General features: G+C 44.5%; 1 protein-coding gene across 1 annotated transcript in view; it reads right to left on the bottom strand.

Moving 5' to 3' along the window:
* Positions 1-22,593, bottom strand: part of MLLT3 (MLLT3 super elongation complex subunit) — a 637,380-nt gene that overhangs the window by 48,711 nt on the left and 566,076 nt on the right. Inside the window, exon 6 of the mRNA XM_086961453.1 lies at positions 3,229-3,301. Coding sequence (XP_086817579.1) covers positions 3,229-3,301 — 73 coding nt within the window. The remainder of the gene's footprint in view (positions 1-3,228; positions 3,302-22,593) is intronic.

The following is a 22,593-nucleotide window of genomic DNA, read 5'->3' as shown; positions in this document are numbered from 1 at the left end:
TGCAAATGGGATTACAGACACTGGGGTGGAAGACAGTGAAAATGGTGAGAATAGTGCCGGTAGAGGGAGCGGAGACAAGGAGGTGAGTCCGACATCTTCTGGAGCAGTATTCCAAGTGGTTCAAGAGGGAGTAAATCTGACTGCCGTGGGTTTGACCTATGCTGCTGGAGAGAATGAGGGGTGCGTACCATTGACTGAAACAAATGCTGCAACTGACTTAGCTGTGAACATTGTACCCACGGTCACCCCCGATGAGGATTCTGGCAATAAAGACAGCAAGGGGAGCGGGGGCAAGGGAGACGGGATATTCAACAAGCAAGGGCTCGGCTCATCCAGGCCCTCGGAAGTGGAAGATGCTGAGGGGGCGGAGTGGTCGGATGACATTTTGAGCACTTCACAGGGGGCTAGCAGTCTGGAGTCAGATTCAGAGGATAGTGAGGAGGATCATCTCTTAACAGATAAAAAGTCTAAGGGGCAAAATGGCATGAAAAATAAAGGAAGGAAAGATCTTTCGTGGGACTATTAGTCAGCTACTCCACTCTCAGGGTCATCGGGAAAAAAAACGTAGGTGCTAATGGATGGTACTCCCCCCTCGCTCAATACTATACATCAGGCTATCCTGGTTCATAGAGAGGAAACCCGTCAAGATTGTCGGAAAACTCAGGCAGGGATGAGGAAAATACAGGGGGTGGTGAGGAAGCTATCTAGGCATTTTCTAATATGGGAGAAAGAGTGGCGAATCTGGAAGAAAGAGTGATGGCTTCGGAAGCGGACGTGGCTAATGCGGTAACTCTGGTGGAGGCCCATGATGCCCAGATCAAAGACATACAATGGAAGCTAGAAGAGTCTGAAAACAGACAAAGAAGGAACAATCTCAGAGTTCTGGGGTTTCAGGAGGGCCTAGAAGGGTCCGACACTAGGAGCTACATTATCACCCTTTTTAAGGCAGCTTTCCCGGAACTCTCAGAGTGGAATTGGGCATGAGACATCCAAAGAGCGCATCGTATCTTATTCAAACTGCGAGCACCAGCGAAGGAGGGTGATAGACCTCGGGCTATACTGGCTTTTTTCGGAAACTTCCTCCTGCACCAGTCTATTTCTGATAAAGCTAGGCCAGATGCTAGAAGATCAAGCGGTGGGGTCTCGTTTTGTATGGTCCGACTTGCGCCATATAACGGTATTAAGGCGCTGGAGGTTAAGGCAGCTTTTGAAACCTTTTCAGGACAAAAAGATCCAGGCGAATTTGGTTAATCCGGCACAACTAAAGATCATCAACCAGGGTACCACACGTTATTTCTCTTCAGAGATAAAGTCAAAGGAGTATTTGGACACCCTGGGCAAATAATCTGCTTGGCACTTGTTATTGTGGGAGGGGGGGTGAGGTGAGGGGGTGGTTTTGCTGGTCATTGGTTGTTATGAATGAAATGCGGGGGGAGGTTCTGGGATAGAAAGGGGGGAAAGTTGTAGTGTTCCAGAAGGTGGAGTTGTTTTGAGACATTGTTTCTTTTTTCCAGGTTTAAGGGTCTATTGTAATTTAGGTTTGGATGTGTTTAGAGGATCCACTGTCTACTAGCACTGCGCACATCACATGCACAGACCAGGACCTACAAGGACCCCCCATTGAGGACCTGTGTTCTGACAAGATATGAATCGCCCGTTATTTTTTTTTTTTTTTTTTTTTTAAGTTGAAAGAATTTTATTTTCAAATACACTTTCATAAAAAAACCTTATGCAGAGATTAACAGTATATTAGACGTCCAATTATATAAAATACACTACAATTATCCTGCCTGTAAAAGAATTGTCCCCCAGCACACTTTCCTGGCCACATGGCATCCAAAGTGACTAATTACACAGTAACTGTATATACCAAAAAAGCCTTATGTGAAGTAATCAGTTGTTCTAAATAAAAATCTTTAAGGAACAAAGTAAGTTACCTTCAGCGCAACCACAGCATCACTCAGCGCAACCACAGCATCACTCAGCGCAACCACAGCATCACTCAGCGCAACCACAGCATCACTCAGCGCAACCACAGCATCACTCAGCGCAACCACAGCATCACTCAGCGCAACCACAGCATCACTCAGCACAACCACAGCATCACTCAAGCACCACTCTGCAACACCACAGCACCACTCTGCAACACCACAGCACCACTCTGCAACACCACAGCACCACTCTGCACCACCACAGCACCACTCTGCACCACCACAGCACCACTCTGCACCACCACAGCACCACTCTGCACCACCACAGCACTACTCTGCACCACCACAGCACCACTCTGCACCACCACAGCACCACTCTGCACCACCACAGCACCACTCTGCACCACCACAGCACCACTCTGCAACACCACAGCACCACTCTGCAACACCACAGCACCACTCTGCAACACCACAGCACCACTCTGCAACACCACAGCACCACTCTGCAACACCACAGCATCACTCAGCGCAACCACAGCATCACTCAGCGCAACCACAGCATCACTCAGCGCAACCACAGCATCACTCAGCGCAACCACAGCATCACTCAGCGCAACCACAGCATCACTAAGCGCAACCACAGCATCACTAAGCGCAACCACAGCATCACTCAGCGCAACCACAGCATCACTCAGCGCAACCACAGTATCACTCAGCGCAACCACAGCATCACTCAGCGCAACCACAGCATCACTCAGCGCAACCACAGCATCACTCAGCGCAACCACAGCATCACTCAGCACAACCACAGCATCACTCAGCACAACCACAGCATCACTGGTTCAAATATGTACTTTCAATGTTTCAAGCTGTTTTCAAGCTTTCAAGCTTTATTACAAATCACAAAAAGATGTTATTATTTCACCTTTGTTCTTGGATTTTCGTCACAATAAAAAACACTGAGCACAATCTTCACAAAAGTTTAGGCTATTGACATTACAAATTAAATTAATTATTTAAGTATTAATTATTTAAAAAAATTAAAAGCCATTGTTATTTGTAATATCAATACATCTAAGTCACGTAAATACAAAACATGTTGCATTACAAATGCTATAGGTGTCACATTTGCGAAAGTTATAACTATTGGCATTGTAAATGACAAAGCTATTAATTTAGCTATTTTAAAAAAACAACACAAATAAAAACAATGTCATTTATAAGACCAATAGCTCAAACTTTCCTAATGTGACCTATTGCATTTCCAATGCTTGCTTTTTCTCTGTCTGTTTTTTACCTTGTCTGTTCTGTGAAGGGGCAAAACTCGATTCGGAACTGGAGCTGGAACTGGCAGGACTGAGCTGGTTAGACTGAAAATAAAAGGAAAATAGTATCAAACGTTACCAACAAATGCCAAGTAACCGCCAGCCACTGACGGTGCTCTCCGGATGTGGCACAGGTACCTCTCCAGGATATACTGAAGGTGCGACAACAGTGACATTTGCATTGCTTAAAAGACAAGACTTTAAAAAAGAGGTGCATTTAATACTTAGGTCATCAAACAAGAAATACAATTCAATTTCACTTCGACAGAATGGTATTTCTTTAGCTGTGTGATGCTGCCAGCAAAGTCCACTTGAGATTTAAAAAAGCTTCGCACTCTTAGCAAAACCAGCCCAGTCAATATTCTACAGCACCAGCCTTCCCACTCATGTTATGATAGATCCTTCCTTTAATTGTAATGAAACTGTTTACACTTTGCCAATACTCTGAGTAATACTCGACAGTAATAAACGATTATATCTGAGGCTTAAGGTTGTGTCGTCTTTCTCTTCTAAATTAATAAAGACCTTTTTGAACAAAAAAAGCTTATAACACAAACTTAACGGGTGTAATTTGTCTGCTTTCCCTACTCTGGTGATTTTCTTATCAGCTGAACCAATGATTTCCAAGCACATAGGCAGGCCCTGCCATGCCTGGATAAAGAAGTGAGGTATCCATTTGTTTGCATTGGATCGCGAGAGAATGCATATGTATAATACATTAAGGAAATGGAGCCCGATAATCAAGAAAGCCCGCTGCAAATAAAGGCTGCAGTGGTCTGCAAAATAAAGCGTCTCTTAAGAGAGCGACTGCCAACATTTTGTATTTAACTGTGACATTCGTTGGCAGCATTGTCTGCACAGGACAATACCCTGAACTATTAAAGACACTGTACAACACTGTACAATATAAAAAGGTAAAAAAAACATTACTGGAATATGAAGGTATTTGAAACCTGAACGAGCTCTGTAAAAGAGAGCGATCTACAATACGCAGCCAGACACCTAGGGGGGGGAACGGGAAGGAACAGTCAAAAATATAAATACAAACTAATAAGAGCCGTCTGAATCCATTCACTGAGAGACTGGCGCAGACACATATTCAAAAAACAACTTCCGAATAATGGATGTCCCCTGCGCACCTATTCCACTAGCCTCCACATGGTGTCTATGTTAAATCCCCACAGAGTCGGCTAAATCGGACTGCCAGACGGGATAATTAGGCCCCTCGCCTGGACCAAAAAATTCACCATTCTCCACTTTGGCAGACATAATTGCACCGAGCTTTCCTTGGAAATCCCCTAATGCTCAGGCGAGCCCACCTCAACGGCGCACTGTAGTGTTCACGTTGGCGAATTCACTTTCAGCTCAAATGTGCTACAACACAAAGATAACAACAGAAACTAACAAAGCCATTTCAAGACTACCATCCCCTGCCTGTACTGAGAGGCTAGACCTAACTCTAAAGCCACCTCGGTCTCTTCCAGTGCCTCAGTTTGTGTTGCTTCCTGTCTGCAAGTGTCCAGGACTTTAGGTTTCAGTTTTAGAGGCATTTGATATATTCTAGGATGCGTGTCCTCTATCTGCGGACATTGGACCGACTGGACTACAACTTGTGAACCATGGCTTGTAACAAGAAAAGGAAAGGACAGGAAATATGGTGCGCTGAGGACATCGAGGGAGGTGGTAATCCCATCTGTGGTGTGACGCTTGATTAAGGAAATAGGGAAAAGAATACCGGAAGCACATGATGATGAGGTGCAGGAATCTTGTGCTTCAAACACTGCTCTTGTCACCCGTTACTGTCCCTGTGGAAGGAATCTATACAGAAGCTTGGTCACCCTATGGTACCATTCAACTTCTACAACACCCAAGAACATGCACATAAATCCAGGGGATTCATGGGCTGGCTTTACAGGTTTATATGTATATGTTCTCTAACGTGTTGGAAAATAAAATCAGCCTTGAGCTGGACATTTGGAAGAAACACAATCAGAAATATCATGCAGAGATAGGAGTTAAATACATGCTCCCATGGGTATAAAGCAATTACAATCCCTTAACCCCTCCCATGCTGGTGACGGAACCGCTCCATCACCAGCCACAGACGCGATGTGCGTGTGACGGAGCAGTTCCGTCACGGCCCGCTCGGCGCAGATTCCTTGTCTGCGCTGGACGTTCTGTTGAGCGGGCGGGGCAGCTCTGTCATCAGCACAGCGCACCCGAGGCTTGTGATGGAGCGGTTCCGTCACGAGCATGGGAGCGCCACGCGGCCCCCCCACCCCCCTTACGCTGCAGCAGAATTGCTGCAGCAGCGAAGGGGTTAAGGTAGGTTTCCATGCCTCGTAAGGTGAGCAGATGTGTGTGTGTGGGGGGGGGGAGGCCAGGCTGGTGGGAGAGGGGATGTTCTCTTGCCTTCTATCTTCTAGGAAGCCCTTTCTGACAGGCGATAGAGCATACATCTGCTGTGCCGCCTCAGAAAAGACGCAACAGCCTGTACGGTAAAATGACCCAGAGGACAGTGGAGAGCCCAGCAGGTATCGGCACAAAAAAATGGTTGTGAATCTAGATTAGTCAGAGCACACTGAGGAGGGGCATTGCAGGACATAATAATGGGTATCCTCTATAAAACAAATTGCGGGAAGTCCTGCAAAATATCCTGCAGTTGTAAATTACTATGAGATATTAACTCAAAAGAATGAATGTCAACTGGAGCTCTGCAGTGACTTTCTTACAAGATGGATGGTGAGTGGTGGGTCAGCCGTTAAAGAAAGAAGTGTCTCCCCTCAGGAAAAATAGTCATGTGGAGAAATTTTAAGAAATGAATTACAAAGAAAGAAAGGTGCTTAATGTGAGGAATGCCTGGTAATAGAACAAGATAAGTTAGAAATAATGCAACAGGGATATGCAAATTTCTAAAGTAGTGAACGTTGTGACATAGTATCCGGATATTCCATACACAACCAGCACCAGCCCTCCCCAAATTGTGCATATTTTTCCACTCCCTTTGTGCTTCCGATTTCACATTTTCCTACACCACGACTGTTATAACCTATGACAAGGACATTCATGGGCTTTACTGGCGATGTGAATTAAGCATAGTGCATCCCTGAACCATGCTTCTCCATACTAAGGAAAACAAGAAATGGCAAAACGAGTAGGGGTGACGCTCACACTCCACCACGGGTAAAAACAATAAAATGCATTCTGCAGCGCAAATCAATATTTTCAAAAGTACTGTTTTTTATGTATAATGGATATTGAGATGAAGATATGAGTGATGACTCAGAATGTACCTTTCAGGTGTTAATAAAGGCTCTGTATATTTCAATGATGATGATAGGATACATCAAAATACCTAAAACAAAACGGGGAGACTAAAAATACTTCTGTAGGCTAATCCAAGATGCGATTGTAAATGTCTCATGGCAATGACTGAAGGCCCCTGAACCCAAGAAAACAATAGCTAGTTTATGATAGCAAAACGTAATATAGCACAGAAATGGGGGGCACACATGCACCTGCGGTGTTCGCATGGAAAAAGGATATGGATTGGTGCATGACCGTGAAAAGTATGCATATGTGGCTAGGGGATGCCCCAAAAAATGGTCCTGCATTTGGTCTGACTGGACCGAATACAGAGGGAACATCTGCACTCCGCCCCTATTACCAGCTCACGATGAAACAATCTAGATAACATGTTACCGACTGTTGTAAAATGTGCACTTTCGCCGGATCAAACTATCGTGAAGAGATATGTGAATGTAGTTTGATTTGCCTTGCAATGTTGATTCCTTGTTAATAAAAAGATTTACAAAAAAAAAAAAGATACCAATAGCTGCAAGACGAAGAACATATGCTCTTGGAGGATGTGTAGACTGCATACAATATGTTACGTACAGCTATAATTGAGAGTCAGTATCTTGAATACCAGATTCTAAATCTATTGCTTCACTGCAATGAAGTTGTAACAGTGTTAAACAAAAGTTGTAGCTTTGTCACAAAGATTTTAGGTTGCTTTGACAGGGCTCTCCGAGAGGCTATCAGTGCAGCGCAGGCTCTCTGACCCATTGCAGAGAGCACACATTCGAGACGAGTGTCAGGAAAGGCAAGAATAGTCTGTGGTAAGAGTGAGTGTTAAGGCTGGGTGGTTGGAGGCCAGGTAATTATTTGTGCATATTTGGGACCGGGAGGAGCGGCCATGTCAAGTATGACTCCCCCAATACTCCTTTACCCCTTTGTAGCAGCTGACAGCAGGGGCAGATGATTTTGGGGACCATACATAACATTATAGAGGGGTAAAAAGTGCATTTCATAGTTATTTTTCACTGAGAGGTCACAAGTAACATTATAGACAACTCGAGCAGCACTCCTGTCTATTTGATGTCACTCAGATTCTATATTTTCGCACTTGATGCCCAGAGCTCTACTATATGTCCTAACCAGACATTCTTAGACAGACTTGCATGAGTAAGCTGGCTAGACAGTTGCGTGCCTCTGTGCTGGTAGCTTGAACTGTGGCTGAAATACTCTTGTGGACTTCAGAGGTGCTCAGAAAGCCTATGTGTGGGCTGCCTTAGTCCATTGTGTGCCTTCGATGAAGACCAAGGCTGGGAGATAGAGGATGCATGCTTTACAATACACCCAGTGTAGCGAACGGGCAACTGTGCCTGAAAGCTTGTACACAGCGGCCTAAAGTCTAGTCAGTAGTTCCCATGGCTACATAAGCATAATCACCTGACATCTGGCAGCATTGGCAAGAACATATGTAGCGGGAGAGAAGCGATCAGCCATTGTGTAACAATAAAAAAAAAATAACTTCAATCAATCTGTGTGGCTCTTTAACAGCTAATCCTGGGTTTCTATATCTTGATTGCTGAAAATCGTCATGTACTTCTCCATCCTAATGGCTCCTTGGTCTTCATCTAGTCTTCTGCATTACTGATGCATCTATCAGGGCGGGTCTTTGTGGTATTCTTCGGTAAACAGAAAGATAGACTTACGGTTTAGACCCCTTAATAACTTTAGTTTGGGCAAGATCCTATGGAAGCAAAAGCCCTTTCCCTTTGAGATTTGCTGCATGATTACCAAAAATGTGATATGATGGCCTTAAGGAATATTGTTCAAAGTTTGAACTCGACAGGAATCCTCGATTAGGTCAGACATCTCATTTAGCACAGTTGAAGTTCCTTCTAGGGATAGGTAACACCAGGGTTTAGTTAAGCAGCTGTTCTTATGTGGAACACTCCTTTGTCTGTATTTTGTGAACTTTTCCAAGACCTTGCAATCTTAATTTGCCCTTGCCTATTCTTGTGTGTAACAAGTCTATTCTTCGTTTTTCTAGAGATCTCTGTTCGCCAGGCGAATATTATGTTTTTTTCTGTTGCAGATCCTACCCATCTCAATCCTTAAATATTTACATTTGTTCATCCTTTTCGGCAGTTCAAGTGGTTTTTTGAGTTTTTTTCCTCATTGGGTGCAAATACATCTCTGTTCCTGAGATCTGATTTATTGTCTCCATTTCGGTGGAGCTGGACATTTTTACATCCTTTATAAACATACACATTTTTGGCATTGAAAAGCCTACCAAAAAAATGTAAAAGAACCTTTTTTCTGTATGATACACCCCGTTAGTCATGTCTGTTGGTTTATTTGCGCTTCCTCCACTCTTTAAATGTTCTATTATGTTTTGCTTAATCAATAATTCTTATGGAACTTTTCTCCCTTATTGAGAACTATATAAGGAATGTTTATTTTCCCCATACACATTCTGTGGCACTATGAATGACTACTTCACTTTGGTTTAGCTAAATGGCCCAAGGGTGAGGAACTAGCATTTTGCTTAAACATTACCGACTCGTTATGTTTTTCTCTCTCGCTGTATGCCAATTTTAACTTCAATTTGATGAATTCTCTCACAGCATATCAATTCCCCTCTAAACGTTTCCACAAACAAGATGCATATCTAGTAAAGTAGGAAGGTGCGTCTTCCGAGTTGTAAACCACAGTGGCTAAATGTTGCGCCCATCCTACACATTGATTACCCATACAAATGATTAGCCACCCTTCTGATGTCAGAGTCCTTAACAACAATTATCTGAGATCTGACATAATACATTTCTCCAATTCTTCCACGTGGTGGGTCTTTGTTCCTACACCACTGTAGACATGAGGATATGCAAGAGGTGACCTACTATAAGCAACATGAACCAAGTGCTGCTTAATGTCTTCCCCTGCCTCTAGTTTCTCACTCTGGAAAAGCCCAGCCCATTTCAGCTTTCTTAAACCACTGTCCTCATTTATCACATTATGACCACTTACTTCTCAAAGAGTTAAGCTGAAGGGAGAGCTGAGGGGGACATCACCTCACCAGCTAGTGTTGTGATCTGGATTACCTCAGAGTCCTGTATGCCACTGATGCACCTGCACTCTAGAAGTAGTACTTAATCTGAGATACCGAGAAGCACTTCCAAGCAGTACGCAAATTGACGCTATGCTGCGGTGGAGACACAAATCCAGAAACAAGTACCCAGAGATACAGAGCACTGGCTGCCCCAACAAGCCAATGACGAACACTGCAGTACTTGTGAGTGAACTAAACTGACTGATCATCAAGCACTGTATTTACCTTGGTGATCTGGGATAAAAGTTGTGCTGGTATACCAGGCAGTGTGCTCTATTTTCCCCTTTGAATGTCTTCGATGAGTGCTGCTGTGCGGTGGGAATGACCATTCTGTGCCACCAAAGACAAATGCATCTGCAGCTGACTACCAGCAAAATTAACACTCCAGGCACGCAGCTGATACTTATACACTGGATATCTGGCAGGAGCCTGGAGGTACACCTCTTATCAGGCAGATATTGTTTTCATTCAACTCTACTCATTAGCAGAGTAAAAAGGCTAACTGAATTATTAAATTCTTTGGGTGAGCTCTTTATACATTACAACCTATTTGTGGATCTGAGGAAATATGTTATATGGTCAACCGCTCAATCCGCCTTCCGTCTGGCTCATGGGACAGACACGGTTCTGGCATCTTCTTTTGATGAGATCCATGTGACCTTGGATCAAGGTGGTTCTATTGACTTAATCTTTTAGAACTTCTCTGTGACCTTCAACATAGTGGACCACATTCTAACCAACAGATTGCCTGCTAAGGGTACTACTGGAATGGATAGACCCATTTCCGATGTAAAAGACAGCCAGTAATCTTTACCCCTACATTCCAATCCTCATTTCGACCTTTGGACAGGGGTCCTCATTGAGCCCAACGTTTTCTAGTATCTATAAAGCCTCTCCCCGTGGCAGCAGTTATCACCGTTTAGCTTTAGTTATTTACCTGTGTTAAGAGTATATCATATTTTATTTAACTGAGTGGTGATAAGCCTGGTACTTGTGACTTTACATTTTTATGACGTCCCTGACCCAGGGATGACCTAGAATTATTAAAACTTCACTTGAGAAAAAAACAGAGGTCCTGCTTTTTGCTTGAGCCTCTATGTAGCGTTTCCCCAGTATGCACAATATGCCAAAATTGGGAGTGATTAAGATTTTTTTGAAACACCACAGCATTTATTAGGGGTATGAAAACAGGCATCATTATAAGCTAGGTCCGTAGCTTCAAGCGCGGTGTATTAATTTGCACCCTACAACACTTGCAAATGAAGCAGAGGAGAGTTGAAAAATATCTTCTCCAGATTATTGGTAAAGGCATTAAAATGATAAAACTAGCCCGAGTATGCATTTACACAGTTATGTACACTGTCTTCCAAGTCATTGCTAGTCACACCAAATACAAACACTAGAATGTATTACACAGTCATATAATACAGATTTAATTTCTACTTGTAAATACGTTAGTTGGTGTTCTTTATTCTAATTTTTTTTTCAGTTTTAATATGGATCTTCATTATTCACAGTAATAAGTTATTTATTGGAAAAAAAGACATCGGATTATATCCCAAATTAACAGAAAGTCACCATCTGTCATGTGCAGACAGGTAATTGAAAAGTCCATAAATGGATTTGTGGTGAAACAGTAAAGGCACCAGGTGGTTCTACCAAACTTCTCAAAGAGCCAGTTATTACCTATACCAGAATAACTAAAAATTAAAATAAAAAAATCAGAAAAAAACACTGACAAAGTCAATAGGTCACAGCTCTAAAAAGGCTAAGCTATTGGCTGCGCCAATAGAATTTATTCTGCCATGCATGCGTGGCTGGCAATCTTGTTATTAAAGAAACCATATTCCAGGATTGCAGCAATGCGTATGTATGCACTGTGACAGAAGGTGGTCATTTTTAGGTCGAGCCTGGCAGCGCATGCGCTGCTGAAAGGCACGTTGTATTTAGGTTAGGCATAGAAGCTCTTCCCATTTCACGCCCATCTTTTCAATTGTCTCTTGTTACTGTCCTTTCAAAATTGTTGCATTTCATTTGTAAATGGGTTCAGTAGACCTTCCTTGGTACCGCCTTGTCAGCAATTATAACCTACCATGAGGACTGGATCTTTTGCTGGTGTTACACAGTCTGCTTTATCTAGTTGGTGAGCACCATTTGCTTAAACTACTTTTTCCGACCAGCTGTTGTAGGCAGGGTACACTCTCCAGCAACTTCTTTTTTTTTTAATTATACCAGTGGGCATGCCTTATGTTTTACAGCCTCCAAAATGCAAAAGAAGTGGCATGATGCGAGGGGCAATCGTGTAGCTAAAGCCTTATTTTTTGTTTTTTACAAAACGCACACCATGCATAATTTTTAACAGCGCCTGTTATTTTTTAAAACATTTAATTTTGCCCAGAACCCATACCATGCTTTATCTATAACACGGAATCAGGTAACGATGCATACAAGGGATTCTTTTCAGTATCTAATTCTTCGCTAACTTCAAAACGTGAATTGTCTTAAGCCCTAAATAGTGGCTAGTTCCAAACAAACGTCAAAGTAAATTATTTAATTATACAACGAATTAAAAGCATAACTGGACAAAGCGCAACAAGAATAAACAATTCTACACAGGTGTATTCTTAATTAAGATCACATTTATGTAAAAAACTGTTCTAAAAAGGGTACTGATTACAAATAACGTTCAGACAAAAAAAAAAGTGACTGAGATGCACACTATATTCTACTAATCTTTTATCATGAAACACTTTTGCTATGGCCCATTTCATATATTGATTGACAGGAAAAACATCGACTTTACAATGAACAATTCCTGGAAGGATGGTGACAAAGAAAATGGGTCAGGTTGTCGACGTTTCGATCTCTTGGTGTGAAGGCATCTATAAGACCATCTTCAGGACATGAATTCTTGTATGTACTGATGACCCCTACCGAATAATAAGGAACCTACATATATTCCAAAACCATATAGAACAGCAACCTAAAATGTAATGGTGCTCCAGTAATCAGGATTTAAATGGTAGTCACCATATTAGGGCAAGCGCTCACCACGAAATTCTGTTTATTTTTAGTTTGAGTAATTGAATTTGGTTGAAACAAAAGTTGCTGCAGAATAGGCAACTCGCGCATTAGTCCTAATACGTGAGTTTTCAGCAACCCTTGTTTCAACCGAATTCAATTCAATTCAACTAAAAATAAACGGAATTGATGCCTTCACACCCAAAGACTGAAACGTGGACAACCTGACCCATTTTCTTTGTCACCATCCTTCCAGGAATTGTTCATTTTAATGTCAATTATGTTTTTCCTTGCCGGCTGCGAGGTGGTTCGCGGGCACGGACAATTGGGAACTACGGCTCTTGGAGGGTAGAGCGGACGAGACGACATTGCAGGTGGCTCTGATGAAGGGACGGGGTGCAGACGAGGCCCTACTCTATGTAGTGCGACATGCTGCAGGGATCTGGCAGCGCTTTGTCGAAAAGAGCTTGCGGCAGGCCCCCTTTCACAGGGAGCTGCCGGTTTGGATCTTAGCTCATGGAAGAGAACATGTCCTTCCGGGACTGGAAATATGGTGGATGCGAGACTCTGGCGGACCTTTACCCGGACGATTCCTTTGTGTCTTTAGAACGGGCTACGGAAGCCTTTGACCTAAACAGGGGACAGTACCTGCACTATAGGGGACTCCAGGAGATGGCAAGGGTGACCTGGCCCCAGTTCCCAGAGGCTCCCCCGTTGACCCACACCCTGAACATCCTTCTATCCTGCGGCAGGGGGAAGAGGCTGATCACGTTACTGTACTCGGCCATGCGACGGGACTCCGCCCCGCCGGTAGCGCCGTCCTGGGCGGCGGACCTGGGGATTGCTCTAGACTCGGGCCAGCGTAAACGCATTGGGCTCCTGACTCGGAAAGTGTCGTGCAATGCGCGGTTCAAACTGATCCACTTTAATTTTGTACATCGCACTTACATGACCCCAGTCTCCCTGAACCGTATCTCTGCCAATAGGCGGGCCAGCTGCCCTAGGTGTGGGGCGGAGCGCGCCGGCTTCTTGCACCTGGCCTGGGAGTGCCCGGGGGTTAGTGGTTTCTGGACGGAGGTGGTGGAGCGCATTGGTCGAGTCACGGGCCTCCGGATTGCCCTGACCCCGCTTCATTGTCTCCTGGCCCTGGTCCCCAAGCCCAAAAAGAGGAATTTGTCCTATAATTTGCTGCAGTTGCTACTGGTGCTGGCGAGGCGGCACGTGGCTATCACCTGGATGGGGCAGAGGGCCCCTGAGTTCTCCCTGTGGCTCAAGGATGTTAGGGAATGGTCCCTAGCTGAGGAAACACACATGCAGCGCACGCGCCGGGATGAGAGACTTCCGGATGACTTACTAGCATGGAGAATGATGTGTTCTGAGGGGCTGCCTAGTGATGATTCGGATGCCACCAGTGCTGAATTATTTACCCCTGAAGAGTCTGGATCCGAGGAGGATCTAGTGGAGGGCGGGGAGGAGGGACCTGTTTCGGGGTAGTGCTCTGATGGACGCGCACGAATGTTCCCTATTGTAATAGTATGTGATTTGCTCTGATTCCCAGAGGTTTGCTTATGGCTGTGATATCTGCACTCAATGGGCCATAAGGAGGTAACCGATGTATTTACACGTACATTATTAGCGATGCCAAGTGTAAGGGGGGGGGGGGGTATGTTTTACTGTTACAGGTTAGAATGGGGGTATATCAACAAATGGAAAGTAAAGGGCGATGGGAGACGGGGTTAATGATAGACGGGGGGGTAAAAACAGAAACAGCGGATACGAGCGATACGCATTTAGTACAATCCAACTTCTATGCGTTTATATTCTGGCACTTTTTGACCTTACACCGCCCGGCCTCCGGGCTGTGGGCTACATGGCTGTGTATTATCCTGTGTGACCACTTTGGTACTTCTCGTCTATCAATGTCTATGAGTACTTTTACTTATCTGTGTTTTCTATGCTTTCCGCAATAAAAATATTTTTCCAAAAAAAAAAATTATGTTTTTCCTGTCAATAAATATATGAAATGGGCCATAGCAAAAGTGTTTCATGATAAAAGATCAGTAGAATAGAGTGCATCTCAGTCGCTTTTGTCTGTATGTGATTTCTAATGTGTACCCTTTTTAAAACTGTTTTTTACATAAATTTGATCTTGATTAAGTATACACCCGTGTAGAATTGTTTATTCTTGATGAACATTTTCCAGTTTTGCGTTTAATTCGCTGTGTAATTAAAGAATTTACTTTGACATTTGTTTGGAACTAGCCACTATTTAGGGCTTAAGACAATTTTCTTTTTTAAAATTAGCAAAGACTTAGATACTGAAAACAATCCCTTGTAGGCATCTTTACCTGAATCTCTATACTACCAAAGCTTCCAAGGGTCTATTGGGTTGCCTATTTTGTGTTTTTTTATCATAACACGGGCTCACACTTAACATTTGCGCCCGTAGCTTTCAGCCAGTCACCCCTGTCCCGCACCTGGGTGCCGTGCTTAATGTTTCAGCACAGCGCCCACTTATACTGTTACAATGGCAGCGTGCCTTTCTTGTAAGTTTCAGCCACAGCATTCTTAATGGCTTTGATGGCTAGTTAAGGATCACAAGTTAATGTTCCTCTATTAGTTTTCAAAGCTTTTCGAGAAATCCCAGCCCACTCTAGTTTCGCTCACAAGCCTTGTTCACTAGCCATGACCAGCTGGGGTGCAGAGCATCAAACTCCCAGTGGAACAGGATCATTCACTGGTTGGAAGTTTACAGGTGGATTTCTTTTGTGTCCGAGTAAAGGTAACAAGAATTTGCAATGCAATAGGTCTTGAATTTGCGATAGTTTAAGCAATTGGAATTGTAAATGACAATGCCCTTTATTTATATTTTAAAAACACATAAAAGACATTGTCATTTACAATGCCAACAGTGCAACCTCTCACAAATTCGAGACCTATTGCATTGCAAATGCATGTTAAAAAAGTGGAGTGCTCAATATATTTTTTTAAACACTCCCCTCAATTCAGATGTGAAATTATACAATGCATGCAATGAAAACACCAAGACTAAGATGCTAATGGGTGGGACTTATAGAAGAACAGGAAAGAAAGTATTTTATCAAGAGCAGACATGAGAAGAAAGCCATCCAACCATGAGCAAGGGACTGACCTAAAGTGTAAACAACAGGTCTGTTAACAGTCAGCGGCCTGTACTAAGTCCTAAAAAACGAACCAGATGTTGGTCGTCGATTTAATGGCACACACTTTAACTCATGTTTTATTGGCAGAGCTTAAATCAGCTCAGAAGAGCAACTCTCTGCGAGAAGACATACTAAGCTTCCTAGGCTTAACCCCAGCCAGATAAACCCAGAGGAGTGTCTCATACATAAAGAACCAGTACTGCAAATTAGGTGTCAAATTGACGCCAGGAAGTGATCACTACCCTCTGACACTTGACCTTTGGTCATTACTGTCCTGCGGGATACCAATCATTGCAGACATAGTGCTTTAAACTTGCTGGGTCCAAGCACTGGTCTTCCAGGCAAGCCCATGATGCCTTTCAACAGGAATTAAAATGATGAGATAATAAAGGAGAAAAAAGGTAAGCTTTGAAGTGAGAAATTTGAGATCTGGATTTAAAACGTATTTAATCCAAGTCACTCATTAATATAATCTAAACTACCATGAGGCGAACTGAGGTTCAAGGGACTAAAAAAGGCATTCAAGGTATCAAATTACACGAAAGGGTAACTTATTTTTATGTTGGTTTGACAAGCAATCATGCCCCTCTAAAATGATTTCAGTGCCCGCAGCAGAAAAAAGTGATAAAATGAGAGTTCGAGAAATTACAGAATGGAGGATGCCGCAAAATTCAGAGAAGGACAATTGCGCATGCATTTTTGGAAGAACCGGTTTGCGCATGATGCTCGCCATTAGAGTGCTCCAGAATGGATGAGGCTTGGAAATGGAGATAATTTCACTAAAAAATAATTGCCCCATGGCTGATGCTTAGTAGATTTTCAATAGTTGAGATTAATAGCTGGTGAAGTGTTGTATGTGGGACCAAACATTTGGACTTCACTGCATCCCTTCATTGGTACAGTAAGTGATGTGGTTCAAAAGCATTTACACCAAACATGAGCAAGATTAAGCGAATCTGAGGCCATTCCAGTTTAAGTGCGGTAACAAGGAGAGTCTCTAAATCCCAGCTGTAGTACAAGCCTAGTGTGCTGAAGAGGGTTAGGTTATGAGGCAACAGGAAGATTCCTACCAACAGTATTATGCTTATGGCCGAGTTGCAAGCCTTAATCAAAAGCCAGTAATAAGAACTTGACATTTAAAGGTGAAGGTGGTGCAGGCACATGACAGCCATTCCAATCACTCCAAAGGAAAGTTTCTGGATGTTCCACGTTTGCGCTAAAGAAAAAAACAGAAGCAACCGCCCAAATTTAAAAAAAGCAACATTGGTGCTATATGTTTTTTTCGTTTTCTAACCACTCACGTTTTAGAAAAAGCAGCATACCATCATTCTGCCCCTGGAGTGGGGCACAACCATATAATATACAAAACTTTGCACATATGCAGGAAGAATATTTTTTAGGTCTCGTAGAGAGACCTATTCCCGCCCACCAACAAAGCTGACTTTTTACGATGAGGATTTTCAACAGTTCATGAGAATAGAATCACGTGACAAGCTCCTCGTGCACGAGCTTGCCCGAGCCTTACCCCTGCCAGCAGCATTTGCCACATCAAAGGGTTCCGCTGCCCCGCCCCCCGCCGTCACTTATTCATGGCCGCAAGCCGTGACTCGCATGTACTTCCCCGGCTCTGCTCCCCGCCCCGCCTCCTCTCTATTCCTCGCTCTCCGCCAGATGCTAGGCTTTCTTTTCAGCTGCTTGTTATATAGTGCATCTTTGCGATTTCTAAGCATGTATTGTTTCATCTGCCGTCCTGCAAGTGATCTACATTTATTGCTCACCCTGTGCAGAATTTCTGGCGGAAATGCTGACTCAATAAATACAAATACAGCTGGCAGTCGGGAAAGACCGAGCTCCAGAGATGAATCAGGCCTGCGCGCGCCAGCTTCTTCCAGCCACTGACAAACATCTAATTCTGGTAATTGACATTGCTCACGACAGTGGCGCTTCACGGCGGACATTTTTATTGGCGCGGCGACATCTCAAGCAGGAAAGGGTGCATTATACCAGTGAGGGGCCAAGTTGCAACAGGGTTTTGGGTGGGGGAGGGGAGTCGAGGAGTGGACATGAAAATGAGACGACCTAACAGCATACTTTGTTTTTTGCTGTGCACGTTTTTACACTTTTTTAAAAACATGGAGCATCTGCCCAGAATTACACGATATTTTGGTCCAGTGGGAAGGCAGTGATTCGATGGTCAGCAACATAGTGTTGAAATTCTGTTGAGCTAACAGGTAACAATGTGACCTGCAGCAGGCTTTGTTTAATGATGCCAGACTGATACATTAACCCGAAGCCCCTGCTTAGCACTGAGACAGGGTTTGTGCGGGTGACCTTCAATGTCAAGTTATCAAATTGCTTTGTGTGTAAAGTAGTGAAGCATCAAGACTTTATTTAGATGCCTATGAAGGACACTTCCTCCCAGCCTCACTGCATCTTATGACGTCATTCCTGCGCCTACCATTTAGAATATTGAAAACTTTAACAATGTGACCTGATGCTAGAAGCTTCTGAGAATGGATGCCTTCCTCCTGCCAGCAGCATTTGCCACATCAAAGGGTTCCGCTGCCGCCCCCCTCCCCCCCCCCCCCGCCGTCACATATTCACGGCCGCAGGCCGTGACTCGCATGTACTTCCGCATGTACTTCGCATGTACTTCGCATGTACTCTGCTCCCCGCCCCTCCTCCTCTCTATCCCTCGCTCTCCGCCAGATGCTAGGCCGTGACTCCTTATCTAAGTGTTCCTTTTCAGCTGCTTGTTATATAGTGCACCTTTGCGATTTCTAAGCATTGGGAAATACAGGTGTCACTTTAACCAAATGTGATGCCACTGGGACATCTCTGGCTATGCCACTGTATTGTTTCATCTGCCGTCCTGCAAGTGATCTACATTTATTGCGCACCCTGTGCAGAATTTGTCGGACATGCTGACCCAATAAATACAAATACAGCTGACAGTCGGGAAAGACCGAGCTCCAGAGATGAATCAGGCCTGCGTGCGCCAGCTTCTTCCAGCCGCTGACAAACATGCGTATGGGTACTATATTTGTATGGGCCCGTGTTTAACCAAATGTGGTCGTTTGGCAATGTTTATAAGCTGGAAAGACTGGTAATTCAGTGGATGAGTGTGAACCTTTATCTCTCGTGGCCATTTCCCCTTACTTGTGTGTACTCTTTCTAGGACAGCCTTTTCTGTATGTAAACGTGAGGTTGAGTACGTTGCCCATGTAACTAGATATTACTGGCCCCATTATAAATGTTGTTCCTCGCTTCCCTGTGAGGTTTATGTATTCGAAAATCTTGCAGTGTGCGAAGCTACTGTTATTTGGCATTTCGGTTATTTACGCAAATACATTTATTTGTCGTTTCTTTCTCTATTTATTTGTCCTCCATGCGTGTTTACTACACAGTTTGGCCACTAGAATACACCCACGCCTGGCATCGCTCAATGTGAAGTCGTCTTAGTTTAGTGCACATTTTCCAGTCAGTCACATCTTAGTGGTTCAAAGACATCCACAGTACCACTCAGCAGAAACACTCACCACCACCATGAGCTAATGAGCTGCTACATGGAATGGTGTTCCCATTCAGCTGCTTAAGGCATCCCGATCCTTAAGCAGAGGGCACACATGTCCTCTGCTTTTGTTTATTGATTGCTCTTGACCTGTACTAGCCTTTTAAGGTGGAGTTAGCTGATGCCTTTTTTTCCTGTATTATTTTGAGTACCTTTACATCTGCTGGAGTCGATAACATGGTTCTCACCCTCTCCTCCTCTATCCCTCTCTGTGCGCTCCTCTCTCTCTCTCCCTCTCTCACTCCACTCCCTCTCCTCTCCCTCCTTCCCTCCCTCTCGTCCTCCCTCTCTCTCTCTCCCTCCCTCCCCTCACTCTCTCACTCACTCTCCCTCCCTCCCCTCACTCTCTCACCTTCCCTCTCTCCGTCTACCTCTCTCCCTTTCCTCTCCCTCTCCCCTCTCTCCCCCTCTCTCCCCCTCTCTCCCTCTTTACCTTCCCCATCTCTCCTTTTTCTCCCTCTCCCCATCTCCCCCTCTGCCTGCTCTCCTCTCTCTCTCCCTCCCCTCTTTCTCCCCTCCATCCTTTGCTCTCGTCCCCCCCTCTCTTCTTACCCTCCCTCTCTCTCTACATTCTCCCCCTTTCCCTCTCTCCCTTTCACTCAATTCCCTCTCCCTTTCCCTCTCTTCCCTCTCCTCACTCAGCCCTCTCTTCACTCTCTCCAGGCCTGACTCTCTCCTCCCGTCTCACCACTATCCCCTCTCCCCACCACTCTCCCCTCTCAACACCACTCTCCTCACCACTCTCCCCTCTCCTAATTCCATTTTTTCACGGCTGCCAGGCCGTGACACCACATCAAAGGGCTTCTCCTCCCATAATTATTTTTCTACGGCCGGCCGGCCGTACTTTAAGTTTCACGCCCGCCATACAACATACAACAACACATACAACCACACGCACACCCACACAGTCAGGGCACAGTTTCACCAGGCCCAGACACCATCAGTCGTCAGTGCATGCTTTCACCGGGCACAAACACCACCAGCTGTCAGCGCACACTTTCACCGGGCACACACCTCCAGCCTTCAGTGCACAGCCGTCAGTGCACGCTTCCACCAGGCACACACCACCAGCCATCAGTGCACGCTTTCACCAGCCACACACACACCACCAGCCATCAGTGCACGCTTTCACCAGTCACACACACACCACCAGCCGTCGGTGCACGCTTTCACCAGGCACACACCACCAGCGTCAGTGCACGCTTTCACCAGGCACGCACACCACCAGCCGTCAGTGCACGCTTCCACCAGGCGCGTCAGTGCACGCTTTCACCAGGCACACACACCACCAGCCGTCAGTGCATGCTTCCACCAGGCACACACACCACCAGCCGGCAGTGCACACTTCCACCACAGCACCACTCAGCACCACCACAGCACCACTCAGCACCACTACACCATAACTCAGGGGCACCACAACATCACTATGCGCTACAACAGAATCAATGAACGCCACAGCATCACTTGTCCCCAAAACAACATCACTCAGCGCCACCACAACATCAATCTGTGCAACCATTCAACAACAACTGTTTCAAATATTTTCTGTCAATGTTTAAAGCTTTATTACAAATGGCATAAAAAGATGTTAAATGTTTTCACTTCTGTTCTTGTTAAAACATTGTGATTTGTCAGATCATTACATGTAAGACAGGGGTAAACTAAACATGTACCTTTACTAATGCTATAGATGTAACATTTGCTAACTTTATAACTATTGGCATTTCTAATAACAAAATTAATACTTTTATAATTTTAAAAACAAACAAAAATCACTTTTTTTTTTACATTTTACACACCAAAAGCTCAAACTTTTCTATTGCGAGACCCATTGCATTGCAAATGCTTGTTTCCCTTTTTAAATCGTGTCTGTTGCTCTTCTGCAAAGTCCCATTTATTTCCATTTTAAACACCTAAAAATCACCTTCCTCCAACGCCGCCTGTTTTAGTCTTTCTGCTTTGGCGCCTCTAAAGATAATAAGCAAACCCAACTGTGCACGACGAGGGATAACCACGGAAGGCTTTATATGCTGGTAGATCTAAAAGCTCGTCGAAGACGACTTGAGGTGTTTTATGTCGCCGAATTTGGCACTGAAACAATTACGCACGTTCAATATATTTCACAAACAGTAGCCTACTTATCGGGCCATTACACGAGCTGACTTAACACTTCGTTTGTGCGAGCTGAAAGGTGAACACTGCTTAGCAACGCTGTAAAAGGGCTAAAAAAAAGTGACATGATCCATTTCCAATGGGGTACACTGACAGAACCAGGCCTGCTTTGTCTATATAATAGGCGGTCGCAGCCTTGTTTGAAGACGCCATGTTGGGAACGAAAGGGCTTTCTGACGTGTGAGAAAAGAAAACTTGAGGCATAATGCGTATTGGTCACAGCTGCAATTTTTTCCCCAATTAATCTTGATGTGGCGAGCACGATGATAAAGACTTCAGCTAGGGCAGTGCCCCTCTCAAGCGATGATCATACAGACGTCCCTACCCCCAGTGGGTGCACTTGCAAAGCTAATGGGGGAGGGTCTTTATGGTTTTTTACTTGACACGTCATCTCTGGCTGGGTGTGTTAGATACTTGGCTTACGTGGAGCTCCGGCAGCGTCTGCTTTCTTTACACGCCCAAGAATATTTTGAAGCTCATCTTTTAAATTATCATGGTGAAATGTTCTCTTTAACCGCTTATTCGTTCTCGCTCTTGTCAATGTTAGAACGCTGCTCATATTACGTCGTTACCCACTGCCACTGATCAGAAGTAATGGTCCGTACAAGTATTTAGAAGGAAATCCTCTGGGAAAATAAGTTAACATTTGGCCAAGAGTTGTCTCCAGATAGGGACTCCCACTGGGAGCTGTGGTTAGTAGGTCAAGAGAGCCGGAGGCGTTAACCTTTAGGGAGACTTCCCCAACTCACAGTCTCACACACTGGTTACCAATTATCCCTGGTTTAGTAGAAACAGTGAGAATCGCTTTCGGGAGTTGTGGGCAGATATCCGGTCGATTAATGTACCAGAGAAAAAAGTTACCAACTCCGTGTAGTGCCATGCCCAGGTTTAAGAACTACCAGGGAGCAAAAAAATCGAATTGCCCATATCCAGCCTGGCAGCCGGCATGTGGGAAGTGCTCCCGACATAAGCCACCGGAGGCTAAAAGCCG

Source organism: Lissotriton vulgaris, chromosome 3_1, assembly GCF_964263255.1.
Source record: "Lissotriton vulgaris chromosome 3_1, aLisVul1.2, whole genome shotgun sequence".
NCBI classification, from domain to species: domain Eukaryota; kingdom Metazoa; phylum Chordata; class Amphibia; order Caudata; family Salamandridae; genus Lissotriton; species Lissotriton vulgaris.
Note: the sequence above shows the minus strand (reverse complement) of the source record. Positions and strands in the feature narration are given on the sequence as shown.